Source organism: Eschrichtius robustus, chromosome 3, assembly GCF_028021215.1.
Source record: "Eschrichtius robustus isolate mEscRob2 chromosome 3, mEscRob2.pri, whole genome shotgun sequence".
In the NCBI taxonomy this organism is placed as follows: domain Eukaryota; kingdom Metazoa; phylum Chordata; class Mammalia; order Artiodactyla; family Eschrichtiidae; genus Eschrichtius; species Eschrichtius robustus.
Window position 1 is genome coordinate 156858756 of NC_090826.1, and position 24880 is coordinate 156883635.

General features: G+C 52.4%; 1 protein-coding gene across 1 annotated transcript; it reads right to left on the minus strand.

Annotated features, from left to right (window-relative positions):
• Nucleotides 1–1488: 1488 nt before the first annotated feature.
• SLC26A9 (solute carrier family 26 member 9) lies at nucleotides 1489–20254 on the minus strand. Its single transcript, XM_068538477.1, has 20 exons — nucleotides 20130–20254; nucleotides 17272–17411; nucleotides 17055–17165; nucleotides 16240–16415; nucleotides 14520–14684; nucleotides 13858–14010; nucleotides 13442–13524; nucleotides 12538–12685; nucleotides 12148–12261; nucleotides 11874–11951; nucleotides 11216–11311; nucleotides 9363–9469; nucleotides 8161–8230; nucleotides 7940–8032; nucleotides 7688–7801; nucleotides 6773–7042; nucleotides 5627–5681; nucleotides 4295–4440; nucleotides 2792–2863; nucleotides 1489–1536 (listed from the first exon to the last, which is right to left on the minus strand). The coding sequence occupies exons 1-20, from the start codon at nucleotides 20252–20254 to the stop codon at nucleotides 1489–1491; spliced, it is 2364 nt and encodes a 787-aa protein (XP_068394578.1).
• Between the last annotated feature and the right edge of the window lie 4626 nt (nucleotides 20255–24880).

The following is a 24880-nucleotide window of genomic DNA, read 5'->3' on the forward strand; positions in this document are numbered from 1 at the left end:
CCAGCACCCCCTCCTTTAACTCTACGAAGACTTGCTAGCTGACCAGCTCACTCAATGCACAGGCACACAGTGCAGGTCAGGCTGAAGTTAGGAATTCGGACATTTTTCCAGGCTGGGCCAGCCCAACCTGTTGGGCAGGGATCATTCATCGAAGGAACTTGGGAGAATCAGTGGGGAGAGGCCAAAAGGTTTTTGGTGCACTTCCATGGAAAATTTCCCAAACACTTGCACATGGAACCTATTTATTTTCAAGTCAACAGTGGGGTTTCTCTACCTTCTTATGTATAGAGAGAACTTAACCCCTCTTCTCATCTCTCCTAGAAGGCGATGGCCTCAGGTCCTGAGTTTGTTAAGGAATCCCTGTGGAGGAAGACCCAGTCTGGATCAGCCCTTCTCCATGCTTGATACCCAGTTGGGATATGCCCTTGGTGGGGTGTCCTCCCTTGCCTGGCTGAATGATTCAGGCCCCAAGCTGATAAGGGAGAGTTAAAATCATTGGCTCTTTGCCAAATGAAGAGGACAAGGCAGATTTCCCAAGTGGGGGAGGCATTGCTAAGGTCAGGGAGACTGTCGGGGCTCAGGTCCCACCAGTTTGCCCTGGATTGGTACTAGCGCCCCTGCACCTCCACATCTCCAGTACAAAGAGGGAAAGCTTTTGTGCAGAATAACTAGTATCTGTTACTGGGCTGCCAGAGGATTCTGCCAGCTACCCCCCTGTTCCTTTTGGGTTCCTACCTGGTCTCAAGTAGAAGGAAGCAGCCCTTGAGGGCAGGGGGAGTGATAATGTTTCAGGAGGCTGGTGTGGCTACCTTGGTGGGCTTCCCCTGGGGTGGTAGCTCTGGTAGCCACTCCCCAGGCTAGAGTCTGATGTGCTAAATAGTAGTGGAGGTCTCAGCAGCCTTGAGATGAGGAGGAAGGGGACATAGTCACCAAGACAGAGATACCTGGGTTGTGGGAGCACATTGTCCCAGGGGCACAGAGCTGCCAGAGACAGACTCTGGGCAGCTGGAGAGGGCAAGCCACAGAATCCTAAGCAAGTTCGTCTCTGTGTCCTGTGACAGCCTGACACCATCTGACACCAAGCCATGCTGGAGCCAGGACACTTTCGAAGTCAGCACACGGCTTCCTCTCTGTTCCTGGCTCAAAGTCCAGCAGTCGGGGGTCCTGTCAGCTGCCACAGGCAGGCTGTGGGTGGGAGCGGTGGAGTGGGCAGGAGGCTTGCTTGCTGCTGGCTGGGGCCCTGAGGATCAGCAGAAGGATGGAGAGGTGTCTCTCCCTGCCATTGAGATTGGCTTGCTCTAGAGATGCCGGGAGGGGAATGAGAGAGGAGGAGGAGGATGGAGAGGTACTGGAGTCCTGGTGGAGGTGTTCTCCTCTACCCGCCGCTCTCCATGATCCCAGGAGATGATCATGATCCCATGATCTCATCCTTCATGGGAGTCCCAGGTGCCAGGTGCTCTGCAGGCAGCATGGGAACCGGCTGGGCCCTCACAGGGCGGTCAGGGTCTCTGCATGAAACATGCTGCCGAACATCTCCTGCAGGGCCACAGGGAGGAAGTGGGAGTGGGGGAGACAGCATCAGACCTGTTGGGTTCAGAGCGGTCGCAATCGCCAGATGACCCTATGAACCCCTGGCCAGAAAGAGGCATTTTGAGGAAGTGTGTGTGAGTGTGTGCACGTGTGTCTGTGAACCGGGGAGAGGCAGGGTCGGCCTAAGAGGTGAACTGGTACAGAGGTGACAAGAGAAGATGCTTGAAATCTAATTTTGAATCACCTCTGGTGTGCTGTGTGACTTTCACAGGTCCTGCCCTCCTTTTTCGTTCCACTTTCTTCATTAGGTAAAATGAGGGTTGAGATCAGACAATCTCTGAAGTCCTTTCTTGCTCTGATAAGCTATTTTGGTCCTACCCAGGTTTTTGGAATGTGCTGGAGATTCCATGGGGACCCAGAAATCCATCCGCCAAATCTTTGTGGCCCCAGCTCTCTTTCCTAATGCCTCCTGCATGCCCTCAGCACCCCCAGAGACATGTTTAGAGGACCATGGAACTCATACGCAAAAAGAATGGGAAGAGGCACAAAGTGAGATGTTACTTCTTATAGAGCCAGAGCCAAATTTCTCTAAACCTAGTGATCTGGTTTCTTTTAATTCAGGGCATTGGGGTGGGGCTACTTTTCATGTCAGGACCATAGGGCTCTATGTGAAGTAAGACTTCACACCTGCATAGCTCTTAGCTCTTAAAGCCCATCCACGTGCAGTAATATTTGTATCCCTCATGTATCCCTAGAATTCATCTGATCCTACCAGAATGTAAGTTTTCTAAGGGCAGGGATCTTTGTTTTGTTCACTGCTATGTGCCCACCCTGGGATAGTGTCAGGCAAGTAGTAGGCACTCCATAAATACCAGTTGAATTAACAAGAGAACAAAAGCATCCCCCACTAATCTTGTTAGGTAGATGGGACAAGGTATTCCCCATATTTCCCTTATTTTACAATGATAAACACTGGGGCCTGGTGGTGTTATGTGGCTTGCCAAAGATCGAGTAGCGAGTGCGTTGGAGAGTTAAGAATAGATATTAGTTATCCAGGACTTGGTCCAGTGACTCTCCCTTTCCCCATGATGCATTTCAGGGAGTGAGAAAAATTAAGATCTCCTATTAAAAGAAAGATGAGAAAGAAACATTGTTGCCTTCAAGGTGACTGCTCTGGCTTGGAGATGGGAGAGCCCAGCCAACACTTTGGGTTTGAGAAGGTCTCCTTCCTTTTCCTCCTGACCACCAGCCTTCAGCTTACCTGCTCTAAGTCCCAGCAGCTGGGACTGTCCTCCTCCGAATCGTACAAAGAGAGCTCAGGGTCCACTGGAGCCTGGATGGGGGAAACAAGTGCAAAAATGAGCTGCAGTGACTGAATGACGGTCTGGCACAAATGGCAGGCTCCGGGGTGTGGGGGGGCACCATGTATTCTGATGCATAACTTGCCCTCTTGACCTTTCCCTCACCTCCCTCATTTGCCTCTCAAAATACAGCACAGCTGTGGCTTTCCTCCTCACAGCAGACAGGTGTACATCAGGGTGGGCTTCCTTGGTGGGCATTTCAGAGGCAGGGAAGGTTTACCTAGCTTACAAGGATGACTGGCTAGCTGCCTGACCTGCGAATCCATTTCCCTTCTCTGGGAATCTGTTTCCTCGTCTGTAAAAGTACGATAATCAAACTCACTTTGCTGGCTCTCTACCTCACCATGCTGTTGAAAAGGGTGTGTGTGTGTATCATTTATAGATACGAATATATTCTGTAATAGTTAAATACACAATACATATAATATACATTTTTAAGAATATATAAACTGTAAATACTGGACATTATTTGTGCAATAACGGATGATGAGGATTCTTCTGGAATCTCCCTCTCTTTGCTCTGGTGACAAGGTGCGTGAGGCTAGAAAGGCCTCTGCTCTCACAGTTTCCCTCTGTGTGGTAGGCAGGCGCCAGGCCCCGTGTTTCCCTGGGCAGGCTTTCAGCGCTTAGAACAGATGGCTTCACCCTCATCACTCTCTTAAAGCGAAGAGCAAATGGTTGCTCTAGGGCCAGAAAAGCCTTTCTTATGACCCACAGAGGGCAGGAGAGGTCTGTTTCATGGACTGGGGCACAGAGTCTTGGGAGGCCAAGGGCAGAAGCTGAGCTGGCAAGGGAGCCTGGGAGGTGGCGTCGGCTGGGGATGCCTGGGCAGGGACCCCAGTGGGATGGGCTTTTTCTGCCTCCCCAGCTTTCTGGAGTGTTATTTGTAGACAGTGTTATTTGTAGCTCATTTGCATACCACTTACTGAGCTAGTAAATTAAATGTCAAGAAGCTGAGACAAAACTCTGATCCACACTCTTCATCCATCACCAGCCTGAAATCTCCAAGCTCTGCTAAATTAAAACAGGCAGGCTTACTCCCCTCCCTTTCCCAAAGCCTCTTGTAGAAAGAGTGAAGGAATAGCAGGGGTGAGCAATGCCAGAATACCAGGCATAACCTGCTATGCTTTGGGTGTTTGTGTGATCTGGAAATTGATATTAATAAGGATTTTGTAATATACAAAACTCGTTCAAGTGACATAAAAGATACAATTATCAGTTAATCTTAAAACCAAAACAAAAGAAAAATCCCGTGGTAGATAATGTTACCTTAGAGTACCCATTCCCCAGATAAGAAAACTGAGATTCAGAAAAGTTAATTGACAGAATTGGTGTTGGAACCCAAACCGTCCTGCTACTTCAGTGACCCAGGGCCTAGGATTCCTCAGGTGCAGGGACCTTACCCCTTGGAAGTTGCGTCCTGGGGCCACTTCCCTGGCCTTTGCCTGGGCAAACAGGACTGCGTCGTGTATGCTGGGAAAGACGTGGTTGCGCTCTAGACACCCATCTTCGAAGACGCCACCATGGTTAATGTCATTGTACACCTGGGCTGGAAGGAGGGAAAGATCACCTTCAAAAGGTAACACCGCCGTGGACAGGAGTTGGGGTTGGGGGAAAATGGTGAGAGGGCCTGAAGGAGATGGAGAGAGAGGCCTGAGGGTTGTGCTCTTGCTATATCCTAGCGCCTTCGCATTGGCTTTGCAGTATCATTTCTGGACAGCAGAGGGCAACATGAGCTTGAGGATGCTGAACCTTCACCCCAGGGCAGAAGGAAGCAGTTTGATTCAGGGAGTTGGTACTTCGTGGTGATTCGAGTGGGAAAGGCTAAAACGTCTGCCCATTCTGTCCCTTGAGGGTCCGTCCTTCCTATTGTTTACCCAGACCTTTCCTACAATGTCCGGTGTGTGGAAGAGCCCTTATTCCTACCCAATCCTGGACATGATTTCCTGAGGAGTGTCTAGTGAGGGTCGGCGGGAGCCTCTGATTCTAACTCTGGAGCACACGCAGAGCAGGTCACTGCCAGTGCAGACTCTCTTCCTGAACGGAGCCTGCACGGAGCCTGGGCTGTGCTCAGGCCAGCGCCGAAGCTGGCTAGGCCTGCTGGGAGTTGCTGACCCTCCGCGGGAAACGGGGTGTGCAAGTATGTGCCCCTTCCCTTTCTCCTGTGTGTCTGTGCGCTCTTGCTGTGTGTCCGTGTCCCTGCACTCTGCACACATGCTGATGAGGTGAAAGTCCACTGCGATGTGGACATGGTTTGGGGCTGTGTATGTGGGCCCTGGAGACTGTGTGCATATAAAACTGTGTATCTGTGTCTTCCCTGGATAGTTATGGTATACCTATGCTTTGTGCTTATTCATAGACGTTTGGATTTGGAGAAGATTCCCAAATTTATCTAGGCGGCCTCATTTTATGTAGGTGGCAATCGATTCCCTAGACAGATGAAGTGACTTGGCCAAAGATACGTGGCAAATTAGTGGTGGGCAAATTAGAATCCTACTTGTCATTTCTTAACTCCATGATCCCCCCACTCTCTAATTGAGACCCCTAGGATGTTCTCTAACCCGGCTGTAGTCTCTTCTAACTTGTGCCCCAAACGCTTATGAGCAGCCAGTAGTTTAGGGGAACATTTGGCTGTTCTCGTTTCTACCCCACTCACTACTCAGCATCCCACCCACCTATTCCCACCCCAGCCCCTTGCCAGCCTTCCAGTCGCCTAAACGTCCTCCTTCTCTTACCATGAATGTTCACCAAGAAGACCTTCACACCGATCCTCCCATAGGTGGAGCTCAGCTAGAGGAGTTGGGAGGGTGTTGGGTAGGGAGACAAAAGGAAAGGAATGTTCTGAGTGGGCCTGAAAACTGATTCACAAAACGCACATCAGAGGGGAAGCCAAACAAATAAGCAGCCCCGAGAGCCCTGGCAGCCAAAGATAAAAATAGCAGCAAAGCACACCACTTCTCCCTGGAGTGCTGGCTGACTGCTTCTCTGGAAAGTGGGTGGACATGGGACTTTGCCAATGAGGCAGCCACTTAAAGTCCCCATGACCCCTTCTTATGGGGCCAGATCTTTTCTTTCAGTAGCTTAGAGTCCTGGACTCCACCTCTTTCCTGACTTCGTGGCTTCAGGCAGAAGCTGCAGGGGAGGACCGAGGCCCAGAGAGGCTACTGCTTTGCCCAGCTTCATGCCAGGTCCAGGCTAGGGAAGCAGGTTGAGCCCAGGGCTGGGCATGGAGCCTTCTGTGCACCTGGCTGATGATGCCATCAGCCTATGTGCTCTCTGTACCCCTCGGTTTCTCTGGGCTGCTTCTCTCTGGGCCAACCTCTGAGGTTTACTGACTCCTTGTCATCGGAAGTGGCCGTTGAAAAGTTATCAGATGGATACATTTATTCAAGGTATCCTGTGAGCTGTGTGTTTGGTCTAAGGATGTGGGGCACTGATATTATGTCTTCTTTCCTCTGTTGGCCAGAACCGGCTGACGCTAGAGTGTCTGGGTGAGTGTGGGAAGGAACGGCAGACCACGAACCAGGGCCAAGCTGAACTCTACTCAGAGGACCCTGGGGTGGGTTCCTGGCAGCCTGAGAGGGAACTTGGGGTGGACTCTGTTACAGAGGGGTGCTAGGACAGGGCGGACCAGCGGGGCCTGCCTTTGGTGTCCCTCCTCAGGCAGGCATTGCCTTGTGCTGTCTGGGCCTGCTCTGCAGAGAGCATTCTGTCCTGGTAGCATCTGGGGAAAAGGGATCTTAGGAGTTGTTAGGTTCCTTGGTGAGCTATCTCGCTCAGTTGGTTGAAATGAGGGCTCCAAGGAAAGGGAGTGTAGGAGGGCAGGGGTGACGGTTAGGGTTGGGGGGTGGGCTGGCACTCCCTCCACCCGAGGGCCTCACCTTGGCCAGGGCTTTGATGCCCATCAAGTCCACAAAGCTGACCCCACTCATGTCGAAGATGAGGGTGTGGAAGGTGACAAAGGGTGGGACGCTGGCCAGGATGTCACTGGGCTCAGCAGAGGCCGGGGGCTCACAACTGGCAGCTGTGGAGCTGTCAGGGCTGAAGGTGATATAGGACACGCTGGCGCCATTAGCAGGCGTCTGGTTGTTGTTGGGGTCAGTTGGGGAGCCATTCTCAAAGTCCTGCTGAAGCTCCTGCAGGGAGACAGTCTGGAGGGCGGGAGTAGGAGGGCAGAGTCAGGGATCATCACACTCAGTCAGACTTTGCTGTGGCTGAAGCTGGGGCAAGGAGCGTGCAGGTGGAGGTAACTGAACCTGGTGGTGGTGAATATAAGCCCCCAAAAGCCCATAGGACCGGCATCTCCCAAAGCCCCTTCCTTAGGTAGGGCCTGCACGTTTGGTCTCCCACAACCCTTCCAAGAGAGGCACTGAAGCCTCAGCCCACTCTGCTCTGAGAGAAAGGCCCTTTGGAAACAATTGAGTTCCTTTTCTGCATTTATCCATGTCTGCCTTCTTCTCCGCAGAACTCCCACACCTACATCCACCTTGCTAGATCTAGGTTGGCTGGGTACCCCAGGAAATTCACTGCTGCTCCCCGTATGGGGTTGTGCATAAGTCCATGGGCATATCCTATCTTAGCCAGAAAATGAGGACGGGCCGTGGGAGTTCAGTGGTTACCCTAAGAGCTGACAGCTCCTCATCTAAGGAGAAGATGTCCACCAGGCAATACCCACCAGGCAGTGGCCACAGAGACTTGATGTCTTTGACTTCAAGGGTACTGGGAGGTGGGGTACCAGGTAACAAGATCAGAGAGGGCAGGGGAGAGGGCATGGGCTGTTTCTAGCTTCAGTTCACCTTGGTTTTCATAAATAGGGACTTCCTCTGTTGCGTGGGCACTGTTCTCCCCTTCTCCTGCCTCTTGAGGTATTTTTGCTTGGCCAGCAATACTTTCTGGGGGTCCACACCTGTCTGTAGGGAGAGAACGGAGAGCAGTCTTAACCTCTACCCTCTTTGGAAGTGGCCTGCTCTCAGCTCCCAGCTCCTTTTCTTGCATCTTCCAGGCACGCTCTGTCCAGCCCCTCTGGTCACCAGAGGACTGAGCCTTACCTTGGCAGTGACCTTTTGCCTGAAGATTTCCGAGTTGGCAAAGTAGAGAGGGGAGCAGTAAGTGATGATCTTTATCCCTTGGATTTCCTGGGCCTGTGACAGGAAGACTCAGCTCAGTTAGCAGCACTATCTTTATTGGCTTTTTTTTTTTAAAAAAAAAACCCTTTTATTTGGGGTGGGGGTAGGGCAAAAGAGGGAGGTCACAAGCTTGGATTACCCACCCTATTATAGGTCTTGGGGTTCACATAAATGTCAGTGTCCATGACTTGGGCCAAAGTATAGCCATTTCGACTGGATGAAGAAGGAAAAGAAAAACATAAGAGAATGCTATTAGCAGATGGGCCTGGAGGGACACTGGGGCTGGGGGTTGGGCAGAGGCAGGCCAAGAGAGGGTCCCTTCCTCACCCTGGGGTTTTTGTGTTTGTCTTTCTGCACTGGAGACATATGCCTGATGGCCTGTGTCTGGGCTATAATTAGAGGGTTGACAGGTAGCTCCTTGACATAGCTCCCAGGCTGGGGCTCAGGGGGGGAGAAAGGGTGGGGAGTAAGCAAGGTGACATGCTTAAATGGCCCTAAAGTCACCACTTCCTGGTTCTGAGTTCTCAAGAAGAGAAGACAGGGTTTCCCGGATATTCAGCATCCTTCCTGCCCTGGCCTGGACCTACTGGTCTGTTTCACTTAACTTTTTTTTTTTAAATAAATAAATAAATAAATAAATAAATAAATAAATAAATTAATTAATTAATTAATTTGTGGCCGCATGGGGTCTTTGTTGCTGCGCACGGGCTTTCTTTTTATTTGTGGCCAGCAGGGGCTACTCTTCGTTGCAGCGCACAGGTCTCTCATTAAGGTGGCTTCTCTTGTTGCGGAGCATGGGCTCTAGGTGCGTGGGCTTCAGTAGTTGTGGCACATGGGCTCAGTAGTTGTGACTCGAGAGCTCTAGAGCACAGGTGTGGGATCTTCCCGGACCAGGGCTCGAACCCGTGTCCCCTGCATTGGCAGGCAGATTCTTAACCACTGCGCCACCAGGGAAGCCCACTTAATGTTTTTATAGCAAGGACGTAGCTGTCCTCTGGCTTGCTGTTCCCTTGGGGTGGGGTTCCATTTGGTCTGGGGTCAAGTAGCACCCTTGAAAGGGCACTGAGTCTCACCCACGTGCTTGACTCCTACTTACTCTGGTCCTCCAGCCCTCCAAGACTGTGATGGCTTCCCCTGGGTTTTCAGGATATGGGAAGTCTGGCAGCCCAGCCTGTGCCGAAAGTCCTGGCTGGGCCAGGGTCTCCTTGGGCCTGGTAGCCCCTCCAGTGCCAGGCCCAGAAGGTGACAGTACACAGTGGGCTGGGCCAGGCCTCACATGGGAGCCCTTGGCAGACTGGCCCAGGGGCCCCACTGCTGTGCCTTGTGGGGAGGGGCTGTTACTTACAACTGAGTCTGGAAGATCACAACCAGGATGGAGAAGGCGACACCCACTGCCACACCATACGGCAGGCTCAGGAAGAAGGCAGAGAGGAAGCTCACCACCCAGATGCACTGTGAAGAGAGGGACGTCAAAGCAGGCCTGGGGAGAAAACTGCCCCTTTGGGGAAGTCTTCCTGGATCAGCCAAGGTCATTCTCTGCGAGCACAACCTCAGACCCACCCTTCCCTTTTCACGGCATTTTTGCACTGTTTTATGTAACTGAGCTTTGGTTACACTTGCCCATTTCCCTTAGATTGAGTGTGGCTCCCTGATCTTGTCTGGTTGCTAATAGACAACCCCAGCATACACAGGGAGTCAGGATGGCTCAGTGAGAAGAGTAGGAGTCTTGGGTCAGATATGCCTGGGTTCCAAATTTCATTCTCCTACTTACTAGCTGTGTGATCCTTAGTTGCCTAATTCACAAAGGGGGAATAATAATACCAGCTTCATGAAAGGATTAAAGAGTTAAGGAAGATAAGGTCCTAGCCTAGTGATGGACGCCCAGTGAGTGCTCAGTAAACCTGAGTTCCATTCCTCCATCTGATAGTAAGCTGTGTGCCTGACACGTGCTCAGCTACATTTCCTGATCTGATAGCCTGGGGCCTGGTTGTGTGCGTTGTGGGGCAGGATTGGATGCAGTTTTGACAGTTGCCTCCTGTGGTGTTTTAGAGTCCCCCATGTTCCTCTGAAGGAAATAAATCTGCCCACACTCTTATAGAGAATTGTGAAGATCAGATGGGAACCCAAAGCACTATGTAAATATCAGGAACTATTGTCATAGTGGGGGGGATTGTTGGGATGTGATAAAAGCAGATCTCTCGGGGTGGGAACTGGGACATCATTTTTCTCCCTATCCTCATCCCTCACTCCCTGGGGGACCCCAGATGGACCACTCACTTCTCTGGCTTTAAGGATTTCCTTCTCATACTGTGCAAGTGTACCTTCTCCCCTAGGAGACAGTACAGTCCAGAGGTTTGGAGTCTAAGATTTGGGGTTCCAGTCCTGACTCTACCACTTACTACTTCTGTGGCCTTTGATGTGTTACTAAACCTCTCTGAGGCTTGGTTTCATCATCTTGAAAGAAGGTTAGTAAATCCTTTCTCACAGCTTATGGTGGGGCTTAAGTGGGGATGAGGCAGTGTCATCAATATATGGTAGCCTCATTTCAACTGCCCAGTGGAAGATGCGTTGGGAATGTGACTAATCAAAACAATAAGTCATGTTTGCTGATTGTTTTATGGTTACATGGTGCTTTCCCATTATGATCTCATTTAATCCTCAGAGCCAGTGTGTGACGCAGCCATGACCATCACCCGCATTACAGATGAGGAAACAGAACTCCAGAGAAGTCTGGTAACCTGCTCAAGATCCTGGTCCGCTGGCTTTATGTTCTAGGTTTTTTTGTTTTTTAAAATGATTTCATTTAGCTTTCTTTGGAACTATAAATCATAAAAATAATAATAGCTAAATTTTATTGAACACAGGATACAATTCGACAATGTGCTCCTTACTCGTATTATCTCATTTCATAAGCATCCTGAGGTGGGGGGTAGAGAGTATAAGATACCCATTTCACAGATGAGAAAGCCAAGTCTCAGAGAGGTTAAGGGACTCTCCATTGGTCATAAAGCCAGTGAACAGCTGAGTTAGGATTTGAACATAAGATGTCTCACTCCAAAACCTGAGCTGTTAGCACTCGGTTATCCTAATCAGCGAGCAGCCGACCAGAGGGATCACTGACAGAAGAAATGACAGGGCTGTGGGGTTGGAGGAGGTGGCAAGGGCACAATGGGTACCCAGAGGCCACCCAATACCTACACAGTCCAGCTTGCTCTTCCTCCACAGGTAGTAGGGGTCGGCGAGTTGCTTGAGGGAGTTCTTGAGGTTGACAGCAATCAGGGCTCCTAGCACAGCCTGGGGAAGCAGAACATTGTTCCTTGTCACCTGGGGTGTCCACTTTTTCCTGCCCTTCCTGCAAACACCTGACCCTGAAACCTGGCAGGACAGAGTTGCAGTTCTAGAACATCTCTGCTGGCAGAGACCCCAAATCTTTGCATTCAATCTTAGGGTTGGAGTGCAGGTGCTAGAGTCATAGAGCCCCTGGCCCCATCTTTGCCCTTCCCCTTTTCCCTCATCCCCACACGGCCCGTGCCTAGAGCCCTCCTAGCCAGGCGCCCACACTGACTTGTAAACATTGACTTGGGCGTGGACTCTGAAGTCAGAAGGCTGGAGTTTGTGACCAGCCCTGCACTTGTGAGCCTTGTCACCACAAGCAGATCACCTAGACCCTCTCAGCCTCAGTTTCCCTCACCTGTACAATGGGGAGAGTAAAACCTGCATTACTACTTCACAGGTTGTGACTAGGACAAAGCATGACAATGATGGCACTTTGTAATCTGTAAAGTGCCACACAGCTCTTAGGACCTGCTCTTATTGGAGTCTCTCGCTGGCCTCTGCTCTCGTGCTGTGCTCTTACCTTGGGGAGAGGGTAGAGATAGGACCCCAGGACCAGCATTGTGATCATCACCACCAGGGAGACGCACAGGCTTGACATCTATTCAGAGAAAGAGTTTGGAAACAGGGCATAGGTGTGAAATTCTCGCTCTTGTTTTGTTTCCAATAGATGCCTTTGGTCAACTGGAGGCTAAGGAGGGGAGAGGAAGGTTGGAGAAGCAGCTGGCCTGGCTTCTCCGGGGCAATTGTTCTGCTACTCCCCCATCCCTCCCACACTCCCCTGGTCCAGCGCTCACCTGGGATTTTCCTCCAGCTCCATCCACAGCCAGAGTGACAGAGAGAGCACAGCAAATGACATGGATTTTAAAGAAGGAGCCGAAGAAGTTGCTGCAGCCCAGGGCGATCATCTCCTGTGGGCACAGGATTGGAAGCTGGGGGTGGGGTGCAGGGTACAGACCAAACACAGTTGTCCTTGCAAGCTGGATCTTGAACTTGAGAGTGACCCTACTGCTATAAAGCCACATACTCCCAATCAAGTAGAAGTCAGCCTTTTGGTGTTAGAGTCCCCCCTCCCCACTAGCAGGCAGCCTTCCTCACCTAAGACCAGAGCCCCAAAACATCGCTTGCCAGGCCTCTGTGGGCCCTGGCCCTTCCTGCTCAGCCCTGCTGGGGGTGGCCGGACCTACCTGGTTAGAATCCACGTCATAGCCGTGCTTGCTGGCCAGGGTCCGGCCCACAGCCAAGTTGATGACGTAGCCCACGATGGCCAGGGAGAAGGCTGTGCCAATCATGTCCTTCCACTGTGAAACCACAGGCAACACGGGAGTGGGGAACCTGCCAAGGAGCCAGAAAGGAGGCAGGGCCCAAGGGTGTGAGGAGAGGGAGGGCACCGCGATCTTCATCAACCCACAGGGACCGGCTGGGCACCACTCTGTGTCAGGGCCTTTACATGAATTACCCCTTTCAGTTTGAATCCTCAGTACCATACTGCAGGGCCGCTACCATCACTCCCCTTGACAAAGCAAAAATCCGAGGCTTAGAGAACATAACTTGCCTGAGGTCACAGGGCTAGTAAGCGGTAGGGCCTTATTTGTTCACATCCAGATTCTGGACTCTTCACGCACACTCGTCCGCATATCCGCAGCCCCCAGTGCTGTGGGGCCTTTTCTCCATTGCCTGCTCCAGCTCTGCAGCATAAGCACCTCCCCTCCCCTCCCAAGGCCCAGTGTGGTGCCTGGCACAGAGTAGACGCTCAGTGAATTTTGTTAGTCCTAACGGCTTCCTTTCCACGTGGATAAAAGAGCCAATGTATTAGAGCAAGGCAAAGAACCAGAGAAGGGCTGATCAGAGCGGCTTTGCTTTAACAGCATCCATCAAATGAGACTTTCGCGGGGAGTGTTTCATGACTCACCGTCAGGAAACAGCCAGCCTTGTGTGGCTCTTCTCCATAATTAGTAATAGTAATAATTCATAGCTGGTCAGTGTCACAGAGTTTATAATGTACTTTCATAGAGTTCATTTCATCTCTGACTCTGAACCTGGGGGGGTGCAGTGGGTGTGGGGCCAGGCTTCCCAGCCACCTGGACTCACCCTCGTTGGATCTCTCCCACGATCTGCATGTGATACTTTTTGGGCATCTTGCAGCCCCCAGAGATAGCTGTTGCCACCACTACCTGCAAACCCCAAAGTGGAGAATTGGGATTGGCTATAAGTTGGGGCCAGGGCAGGGGTCCCTCTCAAGCCTTCCCTTTTCTTTGGGGACCCCAGATCCCACTCCCCTGCCTCCTTGAGGGGGGTCAACCTGAGGATCAGGAAGAATGGGAGCCATATACAGGGGGAAGGAGTGGATTCACCCCTGACTTCTGTCCTGCTGGCTCACAGTGGGCGAGTGGGCGGGGGGCCGGGTGGGTAGAGGGGCTCCCTTGGCTCTGACTGGAGCTGGATTCCTTTTTTCACAGTCTCTCTTGCCTGGGCCCCAGCCCTCCACCCCTGGGCAAGGTCCTTACCACGATCATTTCTGTAGGGATGGGGAAGCGGATCTTGTGCATGAAGCGGGTGTTGAGCTCCTTCACCAGCACCAGGAACACGCTGCTGATGAGGGCGAAGAGGAGCGAGGCGACGTTGGTGTGGGGAAGGTTTTTGCAAATGTCAATGAAGGTCTGTGGGAGAGAGCATCATGCTCGTGGGCTCCCACCCCTTCCTCCCATACCACTCCCACCCAGCATCTGAGCCAGTGAAGGGGTGTCATCAGCTCTCGCGGAGGCACCAAAGCAGAATCCAGATCCCGCTCAGGATCCCACTTTCCACCACCCTCTCCCAAAGGGCATGTCTGGAGCTCATGCTGGGATGGGAAGGCAGATTCCCTTCCTCTTTCTCTAGAAAGAGTTCAAGCTAAAGGAGGAGGGATGGAGATTAGACACAAGGAAAGACTTCCCAGGCAGGGAGGGGTTGAGGCACTGGAACGGGGAACTGATGGAGAGTGTACCTCTGCTTTTCTGCAGGGTTTAACCACAGAGAACCTCAGCAAGCCCTCAGGGTCATGTGTTTGACACTCCCTCCCAAAGTGGGAACTTCTTGGAATCCTCTCTGAACTTCTTAAGACAGTGAACTTGGCTCATGTGTCTGCTCAAGCCCCTCTCTATTCACAGGGGTGCGTTCCTAGACTCACAAAGACGATGGACCCTGGGCCTGTGTAGGAGGGGATGGTCAGTCCGAAGATGTACTTGAGCACGGAGATCAGGATCTGCAGGCCAGCAGCTGTCATGAAGCCCCGGATGAAGGACTCAGAGAGGTAGATGGCCACAAAACCGAACTGCACGAAGCCCAGGCCCATCTGAGAGGAGAGGGGTGGCGGGGGGAGACCAAGATGGGTCAGCAGCTCCCACACCTGCCTGGCTCAAACCCAGGGCTGGAGTTCCGTGCAGCCCTGGGATAGCAGCAGCTCTAGGGAAATGAGTCCATCATGACCTTGTCTCGCCCTCTCCTGCCAGCAGACCTTTAGTCCCTCAGGGCAAAGGCCTCTGACACTTCACCTTGTTGGCTCCAGTTTCCTCATCTGTAAAATGAACCTGGTACTCACCAGTGTTTCCTCTCTCAGTAATTGACACCGCTGCCCACCCAGTTGGCCAACCAAAAACTTGGGAGCCATCATCCCTCACCTCCCACCTCCAATCTATGACCAACCCCTGTTCATTTTGTTCCTGGCAAAAGGTTCCGCAAGTCTACCCCCTCATCTCCTTGGCCGCCACCCTCGTCTAGGACCTCATCACTCTTGCCTGGGCCTCTACATAGTCTCCCAACAGGTCCCCTGCCTTGATTCTCATCTACCTCCCATCCGTCATCTTCTCCATAGTCTGAGTGGTCCAAACCGACTGCCAGTCAGACCCAAAGCCACTGCTTGGGGACGGACTTCAGACTTCATTGTCTGGCCCCTGCCTACCTTTCTAGCCTCTTCTCTGGTCCATTCCCCAAAGGCCCCCTGCCCTCTGGCCATACCAAACTCCTTGTCTTGCCATTCCCTGGTCAGTTCACACTCTCTTAGGCCTCAGTGCCTTGGGGGTGCTGTTCCCCCTGCCTGGACTGTCCCTTCCATGCCTTGTTCATTTGGTTACTGGTCAACTTCTACTCATCCTTTTAGACTGAGGTCAAATGTCACCTCCTCTCTTTGAGGAGAGGCCTTCCCTGACTTTCTCTTTGGTGTTCCTGAAGCTATTTGTACATAGCTCCATTATGCTGCTGATCTCACTGCCTATACGTTTATCTGTTGATATGGCTACTTCCTCTGCTGGGCTGTGAGCTCCTTGAGAACTGGGCTTCTTTCTTACTTATCTTTTATCCCCAGAGTCTAGCCCTGTTCCTGGCACAGTGAAACAACCAAAAAACATTAACTGAATGAATCAATGAATGAAACCTCTAAGGTTGCTTCCTGCTCTTACATTCTGTCCTGCTGCGTTTGCCTTCATAAAACCTAGCAGAGTCCTTTGCATGTGGTGGAAATGCAATTTATGTCATGCAGGTGATGCCGTGGCTTGGAGCAGAAGAAGCTCCAAGGAGGGGGATAAGCGATGTTAGAGAAACTGGAAGACTGTGCTGGCAGAGAGCTGGGCACTGGAAAGGGTAGTGGAGAGAGGCCAGAAGTCCTTTAGACAGTCATTAGCTCAGGACAGTTTTATTAGGTGTAGATGCTGGTCTTATGCACCTGCTGGAGACAGGTAAGGAGAGATACTCTGAATTTTCAATGTCATTTGTAGCCTTGAAGTGGGGAAGAGGGAGGACGTAGAGCCCTAAGTCAGCTTTAATGTCAAAACTGGAATTCTGAGGCAGGGGCAGGGTGGGCTGGTGCCTTCCTGAGGTGGGGCCCCGGCAGAGATGGAGGCCGCCCCCCTCACCTGGATGATGGCAGTCAGGCAGGCTAGCGTTGCCGACACGTGCAGCCTCTCGGCCTCCATGGCCACTGTGTCCACATGGCTCTCATTGGTGGCATTGTTGAAGACCCGGAATTTCGACTCTGGGGCCAGCTGCAGACAGATGTTACCCACCAGGATGCTGATAACGGCAAATGTACCTGTGGTGCCCCACCCAGCCAGCAAAAGTCAGAGGTTTGGACCACACCCGTGGAAACCAGAAAGGGGCCCAGGAATGCTTCCTGGGCCCCATGCCTCCAAGGCTCCTCTCCAGCATAACAGTAACCGTTCACATCTAACCATGATCTACAACTCTTCAATGTGCTTTCACCCCAACTGTTAATATTATTTTATTGGACACATGAGGAAATGGGCTTGGAAATATAAGCAGAGCCTGCGCCAGAAACAGGCCTTGTGATCAGGCCCTTTTTCTCCACCTCACTTAGCACCGGAGAACTCCATATGTCCCTGAAGTGGTCTGCTGGGACCAGTCTGGGAGTTAGATGGTAATCTCCCACATCTGTTCAGCACTTTATGGCATTATCTTGTTCCACCAAGTCTTCCCCACATTCCAGGGAGGGAGACCCCACAGGTCATGCTAACTGAGCTCACGGAAACTAAGTGGCTTCTCCAAGGTCACAGAAGACCTGGGACTGACACTCACAGTGATGGTCCCTCCAGGACCAAGCAGCACCAGCTAGAGGAGAATGCAGATGGGAAATCACCCCAACCCCCTTTGCCACCCACCACCCATCCTCGTGGTCCAGGTCACCTGCCCGCTGAGAGGGGAGAGGCCTTACCTGGCACCATCTGGTGGATACCCCCCAGGAAGAAGTAGGTCAGGAGGGGGAAGAAGGAGGAGTAGAGGCCATTGACTGCAGGAAGGTTGGCCAGCAGAGCAAACGCCATGCCTGCAGAAGTCCAAGACAGTGAACGTCCAGGGGCATGGCTGGGTTATGGGGGTCACAGAGGATGGGGTGGGGAGAGAAATAGGCTTGGCTGAGGGGATCCCCTCACCTTGTGGGACCTGGATGGATCCACCGCTGATGCCGCCAAGAAGGTCAGGGATGATGTAATCTTTGACCTTGTACTTGGGGAGCCAAGAGAGCACGGGGAGCAGCCTGAACACTGTGGTTTTGATCTTGGCCGAGGAACATCTGGAGGGGAAGAGGGCAGGTTTCCAGTTAGCACTGCACAGCTTGGACACTCTGAGTTGGGAATAGATTGTAATATCCTGTTCTTGGTCATTCATCCATTCGTTCGCTCATTCATGCAAAATTCAGTGAGCACCCACACTATGCGGCAGGACTTTCTCTTGAGAGCCATCACCATGCCCTGGGCACCAGCTGGAGGTCTTCTGATTGCTGACCGCTCACCTGGGAAGTCTATAAGACTTGGCTTAAAGGCATGGATTTGGTGGTGGCTGAGCCTGCCGAGGTGTCAAGTCCAGCCTCCACCTCAGATGGCCTTTCTCTGGTCTGACTGAACACAGGCCCGGGCACCCTCTTCTGGGCTCCTGCAGCATTGTGTGTACCTTGTGTTGTAATTTCTTGCTTTTCATCTATCTCTCCCACTACACAGTAAACCCAACATGGAGAGAAGTCTGGCTCTCTTGTTCAGCTTTGTATACTTCGTGCATTACACTGGGGTGCTTAGTAAATATCTGTTGAAGAAATGAATGAATGAATAAGTGAAAGAATGGGTCTGAATTGAAACTCAGTCTGAGTGGGGGCTGCTGCCATATTTCTTGGAACTTCCCCCCCAAAGGAAGGCTCCACTGTCCCTGCAGGGTGCACCTCTGCTGACCTACCATCCTTTGTGTGTGATGACTCCAGTGCTGGAGTTCTTTCCCCTGTTAATTCATCAGGAGAGGGAAGAATGGGGAAACTGTTGGTTAACACAGGGTGGGGAGAGTTGATCCCTCCCCTGTTTGCTGAACACCTTGAGGTCCTTTCATTAGAAACTCAGGAGTGGTAAAAACAAGGGCCTTCAATCTCAAGGGTGACAGCTGGTGGATTGATGACTAGAAGGGGGTGGGAGGCATTTGCTTTTCTTCTCCCAGCTGAGGGAACTCAAATACTTAGGGCCCATCTGGTGACTCACTGGCCCTCTCTGATTAGACCTCCTTTCCTGTCCAGCACCAATTCCTGCTCTTTGCTGTTGCTCAACAATAGTTTCCCTAACACTGGGTCCCCTGGATGTCACCCAAAACTGAAATCAGCACAGACAATGCTTTGTACCCTGTAAAGTATGGGTAGATTTTCTGTCCCAACCAGCACTTCAAGGAACAGAATCACCATCACCATCACCATCTGACTCCCTGGTCTCCTCTGCGGTGGGTAGTGCCTCTCCCATCCCTGGGATGGTGGATGGGGAGTTGGACTGGTAGTAAATAGCTTAAAGTATCTCTAAAGGCTTGTCCTAAGAGAGAATCAGGCCTGCAGGAACTCTCTCATGTTTGTTTGTGGCAGGGAAACCTGGACTCGTGAATGGAGAGCTGGGTGGGGAAGAAAAACAACCCACTCGAGGGCTTGTACATGCCCAGCCTTACTTGCAAGCCTGTCATATATTGAGCAAAGCAATCTGAAGCCTGAGAGAAGAACTGGGAACAGATGCCAAACACCCATACAGAGGTTCCAGAAGCCAGACGGGAAGTGGACAGAGAGATTAGTTTTCTAGACATTCATTCATTCATTCATTAAACAAATATTTACTGGAGCACCTTCTGTGTGCCAGGTACTGTTCAAGGTTCTCCTGCCAGCCACATGGGAATTGTTAGCTGCCTGCATCACTTTATGGTATCCATCATCCTAATCTTTTAGGACAACAGCAGATACCCTCATCCCTCCAGTACAGTAACAACCCAAACTTAAACTCTTTGGGCATAAAGACTGGCAGAGCCCACCTGCCTGAGGGACACAGCTGTGGCTGTGGTGCCTGGATGCTGACACCCAAGGTCTTGACTGTAACCGGGCGGAGATGGAGCCTCCCAGGAGATGTAGGGTTGGGCTGGGGCTTTTAGTGAAGACTCAAGTGGGTGATTCCCCCAGTCTGAACCAGTTCCACCTGCATCTCTACTTCAGTCATTGCCAGTGACCTCAATTCAGGTAACTGAATCAGGTGTTTCCCCAGGGGAGTGAGGAAGAGCAAACCAGACCCCGGTGCAGCCTGAGGGAGGTCTGCCAGACGTCTGGGAAGGGGGAAGATAAAGCTCGTAGCCTCAGGCTCCTGGAGTGTGGGTATAGATCACCTTGCGGATCCCCCTCCTCATAGGCGTGGTTTCACTACCCGCCAGCACAGTTCCAGGGATCTGAGAGAGGAAAGAGCCCAGGGGCTGGTGAGATCACATCCTGGTAGGTACCCTTTAGGAGAGCCCAGGAATTTAGGGGCTGTCTTTGGGCATTGTCTGGACCAGGAGAAGGAAGGAGCATCCAGGAGGGAAAGAGGACAAAGTGCACGGGGGTTGGGGAGGCTTCAGATTTTTCTTGATAAGGAAAGGACAGGAGAAGGGACAGGAGCAGTAAAGGCTCTGCAGCTCCCCACCCCCATATGGTAGCATGCCCTTCTCCAGCTCCCTTAAGATCCCAGGAGAGACTTGAGTGGCCTGAGAATATGGCGAGACCTCATGCAGGGGGTTGGGGATGGTTTACAGCCCTTCTGAGCCTGTGGATGGTCCTTGCTCCCACTCCCCATCCTCCTTGGGGGTCTCAGTAGAGATGAGGTGTAGGATCTCAAATTCAGGGTTCAGAATCTCACCTCCCCGAGGCTTCCCCACGTTCTGTCTTAGGGACACTGGTACTGGAGTCATGCCCTGGTACAGGAAGATTTTGGTGGGGAGTAGAAGAGAGAGGAGTCTGGGCTCTGGGCCACATTACCTGAAGGCATTGCGAAGTTTTTCTCCCAGTGGGTATGTCCGATCCTTCTTCTCAAACTCATCATCGAAGAGGGTGAGGGAGTAGGTAGCTCTGTCTACCACGTAGCGGGGCCTGGGCTGGCTCATGTCTGGGACATTTACAAGATTTGGGAGAAGCAGAGTAGGGAAGAACGAGGGGCATCCCTTCCCAGCTCCGGCCTGGACCTTCTCTCTCTAATCCTAGCTCAGCAGACTTTTATTCTGTCTTCCCCGCCCCCAGCCAGCAGGGTGCCTCCCTTCCCTCTTTCAAGTCTTTCCACCAGACTCACTTCTTTTGGTGGCCTTCCTTCCCAGACACGGAAGATGCATACACTCACTCTGGCTGTTTTGCTTGGCACCCAGCACGTGGCTGGCACTCCACACCTGTTACATCACCGTCACCCCCGCTGAACACCAGGCAAATAGGAGGTGGGAGTGCAAGGGCAGGAGTCACAGCTGGGATTCAGCAGGTTGATCCTCTCCCCCCTCCCCCTTACCACCCTCCCCACATCGTCCCGTGGTGTCCCCACAAGCCCCTCTGCCTCCCTAGACCTCAGTTTCCCTGGCAGAAAGTCTCATACCATTCAGCCGGTCAGCTTGGAAGAAAGAGAGAAAACAGCCTGCCTGGGGGCGGGGGCTGGCTGAGGTGACCTCAAGAGGACCCTTCTTAAAGGAACCGCCTAGGACTTCACCAACAGATTTCCCCAGGGGGACAATGGTGTGTTTGGGGAAATCAAGATGGTCTGCGGTGGCTGGCTCTCCCACGGCTTCCTGTGTCTAACCTTTCCCCCACCCTTGTGTACTGGTGCCTCTCCTCCTAGCTTTTTGCGCAACCTTGCTGATGTTCCAGGTGCTGAGCAGGGCAGGACTAAGTGCCAGGGCCCCTGAGGCCCAGAGGAGCTCCCTGCAGGGATCTTTCCCTCCTCCATCCTCCAACTGCTGGTGTGCTCTCCTGTCCCCTGCCCCCCAGAGCTGGGAGAAGCCCACCTGGAGGACCTCAGAGGAAGAAGGAGGGTGAGGAAAGAGATGGGACAGGCTTAGAGGGAGATTACGTCTGCGAGGTGGGGAGCGTGGGATGGCCGTGGCCAGTTTGGCAAAAGATTCAAGATGGAGTTAAGAGTGAGAAACCACACGGGGGGCTCAGGATGCTCCCCCACTGGCTTCCTAGGGGAGAACCTGGGTGCATGAGAGGTTATCAGAGGGGAGCAGGCTGGTTGATGCCTTTTGTAGAAGAGAATACCGGGGAAGAGGTGGAAAATGCATTAACTAAGGGCCCAGAAATCTGGGTTCTGGTGCTGGCTTTACTGGTGAGGCGGAAGGGGCAGCACTGGCTTTACTGGTGAGGCGGAAGGGGCAGCACTGGCTTTACTGGTGAGGTGGAAGGGGCAGCACTGGCTTTACTGGTGAGGTGGAAGGGGCAGCACTGGCTTTACTGGTGAGGCGGAAGGGGCAGCACTGCCTTTCTGAACCTCAGATTCCTCGTCAGTAAAACTGGGGTACCATATCCACCTCACAAGGTTTTTTGAGGATCAAATGAATAAATGGACAAGAAAGGCCTGTGTAAAATGTAAAGAGTGATGCAAACGTGAGTTGCTGTCGTGGATAAGACTGTGCCCAGGTGGATGAAGGTCAGGCTGGTGCATTCCACTCAGGGGGTCTCAGGACCCTGAGGCCCACCAGGACCTGTAAGCTTGGGCTGGGTGTCTGGCAAAACCCCACGGATGCTATACAACTGGCAGGGAAGTGGGGGAATGAGCCTGCCCACAGTGTCTGTGCCCAGGCCCTTGCCTGGGCACTTAATATGCACCCAACAAATGCTTGTTGAGTGAATCAATAAATGCTGTTTCAGAGAAGACATGGGCAGAAAAGAATAAGAGCAATGGCACGTGAGACATTTCAGTGGGAGAAGAGAGAGACTGAGTGGCATAAGGTAAACAGCACAAGCTTTGGAGCCAGAGTGACCTGGGTTCAAAGGTTCAGTTTCTTCATCTGTAAATGGGGATAATAACAGTCCCAGGTGTTTGCCATGAGAGTTCAATGAGATCATGGGTGTGAAGTGGCTGGTCTTCCAAGGGCACCCAGTAAATCGTAACGGAGATGATTATTATGATTAAGATAGGAAGGTGCTTCCTTCCTCTTGGGAGAGACTATTCAGAGGCTTCCAGCCCTTTGCCTCCGGTAAGGCAGGATGGCCTCGCTCCTCCTTCCCCTTTCCACCCTCTCATTGGATCAGGAAGTGTCCAACTTTCTAGGTGCTTTGCCTGGCGGGCCCTATGGGAGCAATAAATGGGGATCGTGACCCTCTGGAAGAATCCAGAGCTCCAGCCCGGCTTCAGAGGAAGACTCATCGTTTGGGGAGTCAATGCCTGGCCACCGAACAGACCACTTGTAAAGGAATAGCCAGAATTTTCAAGGGGGCTGAACCAGAAGAGGGAAGAGGAGGCAATGGGAGATCTTGTTTCCATGCTAAGCAGCAGGCGGTGATACCCGAAGCCCCTTCCCAGGCTACTTTCAAAGACTCCGAGTTCTAGTGGTGTGTTTGTGGGGAGAGGGGTTGTCAATGTCTGATCCTACTAAACCTCCTAACCCGGCTCCCCCGCCCCATTCCCCCATTTCCTCAGTGACACCTTTCCCCACCCCGCACACTTCTCCCTGCCTTTTCCCTCCTGCCAGCCTCCACATTCTGTAGTTCATCAAATCCCATTGCTATTTCCTTCCGGTGTCTCTCTCAGGTCTTATCTCACACCTGGACTACTGCATTAGCCCTCTGACCGATTCCCCAGCCCACACCCCCTGCTCAGAAAACCTCAGCTTCCTCATTTCCAGGAGGATCAAGCCCAGACTCCTTATTCTGGCATGTTCGTCCTTACACCACCTGGCCTTGTTTTGGTGGACTCAGTAGATTTGTAGGTTGGGTCTGCCCACTCCATCCAAACTGTCCACTCAGCATCCCCTGAGAAGCTTCCTCAGTTTTCCCTCAGGGGCTCTGTCCACTCTTTCCTCCTTACCTGAGATGCCCTGACTCATTCTGCCTTTTTAGCCCTTCCCCTCCTTAAGACCTGCTAGGTTCCTCCTCCTCCCCTCTCCTCCCTCTCTTCCTTCTCCTTGCCCACCTGTTCCTCTTCTATGAAGACTTTCCTGACCACCCTGGCCTGGGATCTCTTTCTCCTTGAATTTCCTTTACTGGGACCTGTCCAGCCTGTACACCACTGTTGGCTTCCGGGGAAGGGAGGCAGGAAAGGGGGTGATGGTGTTGGAAATTCTTCTGAGAGCACAGATGAATTTGGATGACGCAGGACTGTTTCTGCCCCTGTGGGCAGGCTTTATACAAACGGGGTTAGATGCTAGGGGAGTTCCCTCTTACACAGGCTGACAGAGGAGAGAAGATCCCTTGCTTTGCTGGAATGCAAAATCTGCCCCTTTTCCCATACGCTCCTCATCTTATTCCAGAAATAGGGTGTTGAAGGGGAGAAGGCTCTGGGAGCTTTCTTAATCCTGAGTGTGCACTATGTACAAAAATGAGAGCCCAGCAGCCCGTCAGCCTCAGAAAGCTTGGCCCAGAGGCAACCTGAGGACTAGGCAAGTCCAATTCTCTCATTTTGTGGATGAGGAAACTGAGTCTTAGAGGTGGGACGGGAACTGAACCAGGCCTTTGACTCCAACTCAGGTGCTCCTGTTGGAAGGGGCCCAGACCTTCCAGAGACAACCCTGATCCTGCCCTCTGGCATCCCTGAGTGGCATCAGACAACCCTGGTGACCTTCCATCCCAGCCAGTGATACAGGACTTTCGTGAGGGCTCTGCTGGGGGTTCTGACTCCTCTCCTGGCCTTGGCTTTCCCAGGATAGGGACAGACAGAGTGGCAAATCTGCAAGCACGCAAGCTGCCCCAGCTCCTGGTGAGGAGGTGCCCTCGTCATACTTCCTAATTCCAAGAATAGGGGTTGAGGCAGGGTGGGGCTTAGGCGGGGAGGTTACTTCATCCCCAGCCAGTCCTTCAGGTCTAGGAGGAGAGGGGGATGGGACGGAGAGGCGGAAAAGGGTGAGCTGGCAGCGAGGTGGGGGCACCGCCTCTCCTAGATGCTCCCCGCGTTCTCAGAGAGTTCAGGGGCTCCCAGGGACCCCCAGAGAGGGCTCCTACAATGCTAGGTTAGGGGTGGGAAGGTGAAAGAGGGGGCAATAAAGGGAGAGAGGTATAGGGAACGTGAAGACTTGATCCCTAGTTAAACAAACACACAGCCTTGCCAAATGATGTCAGCATGGCTGAAAAAAGTCGAGTGCTCTATTGCCATAGGTGTGTATCACCGGGTCTGGCCTCCCATCAAACGGTGTCAGCCCCTCCACCGCTTACCATCCCCCACCGGATCAGGGATAAATAGCAGGTGCCATGTGACAATATTGAGGAACAAAAGGGTGCCCCTGCCCCCTCCCCCACTGTGGTGGTAAGGAGGGCGGGTCCTGAGTTGCTGGAGAGACCTAGAGGGGGGCCGTGAGGCTTAGGGGAAGTAGAAGGTGAGAAGGGAAGAGGAGAGGTGGGTGTACGGACAATTCCCCAGGCTTGGCAGGGGAATGGGGTCACATCTGGGGCAAGGGGGATCTGGAAGTCTTGCAGAGCTAAGGAGCTGGGGGTGGGAACAAAGGGGAAATGGACTCTGTGGGGAGGGCACAGACCAGAGCAGAAACCCCTCTTGGGCTTCATCAAAATCTTAATTCCCCCACAGTGAACTCATTCACTAG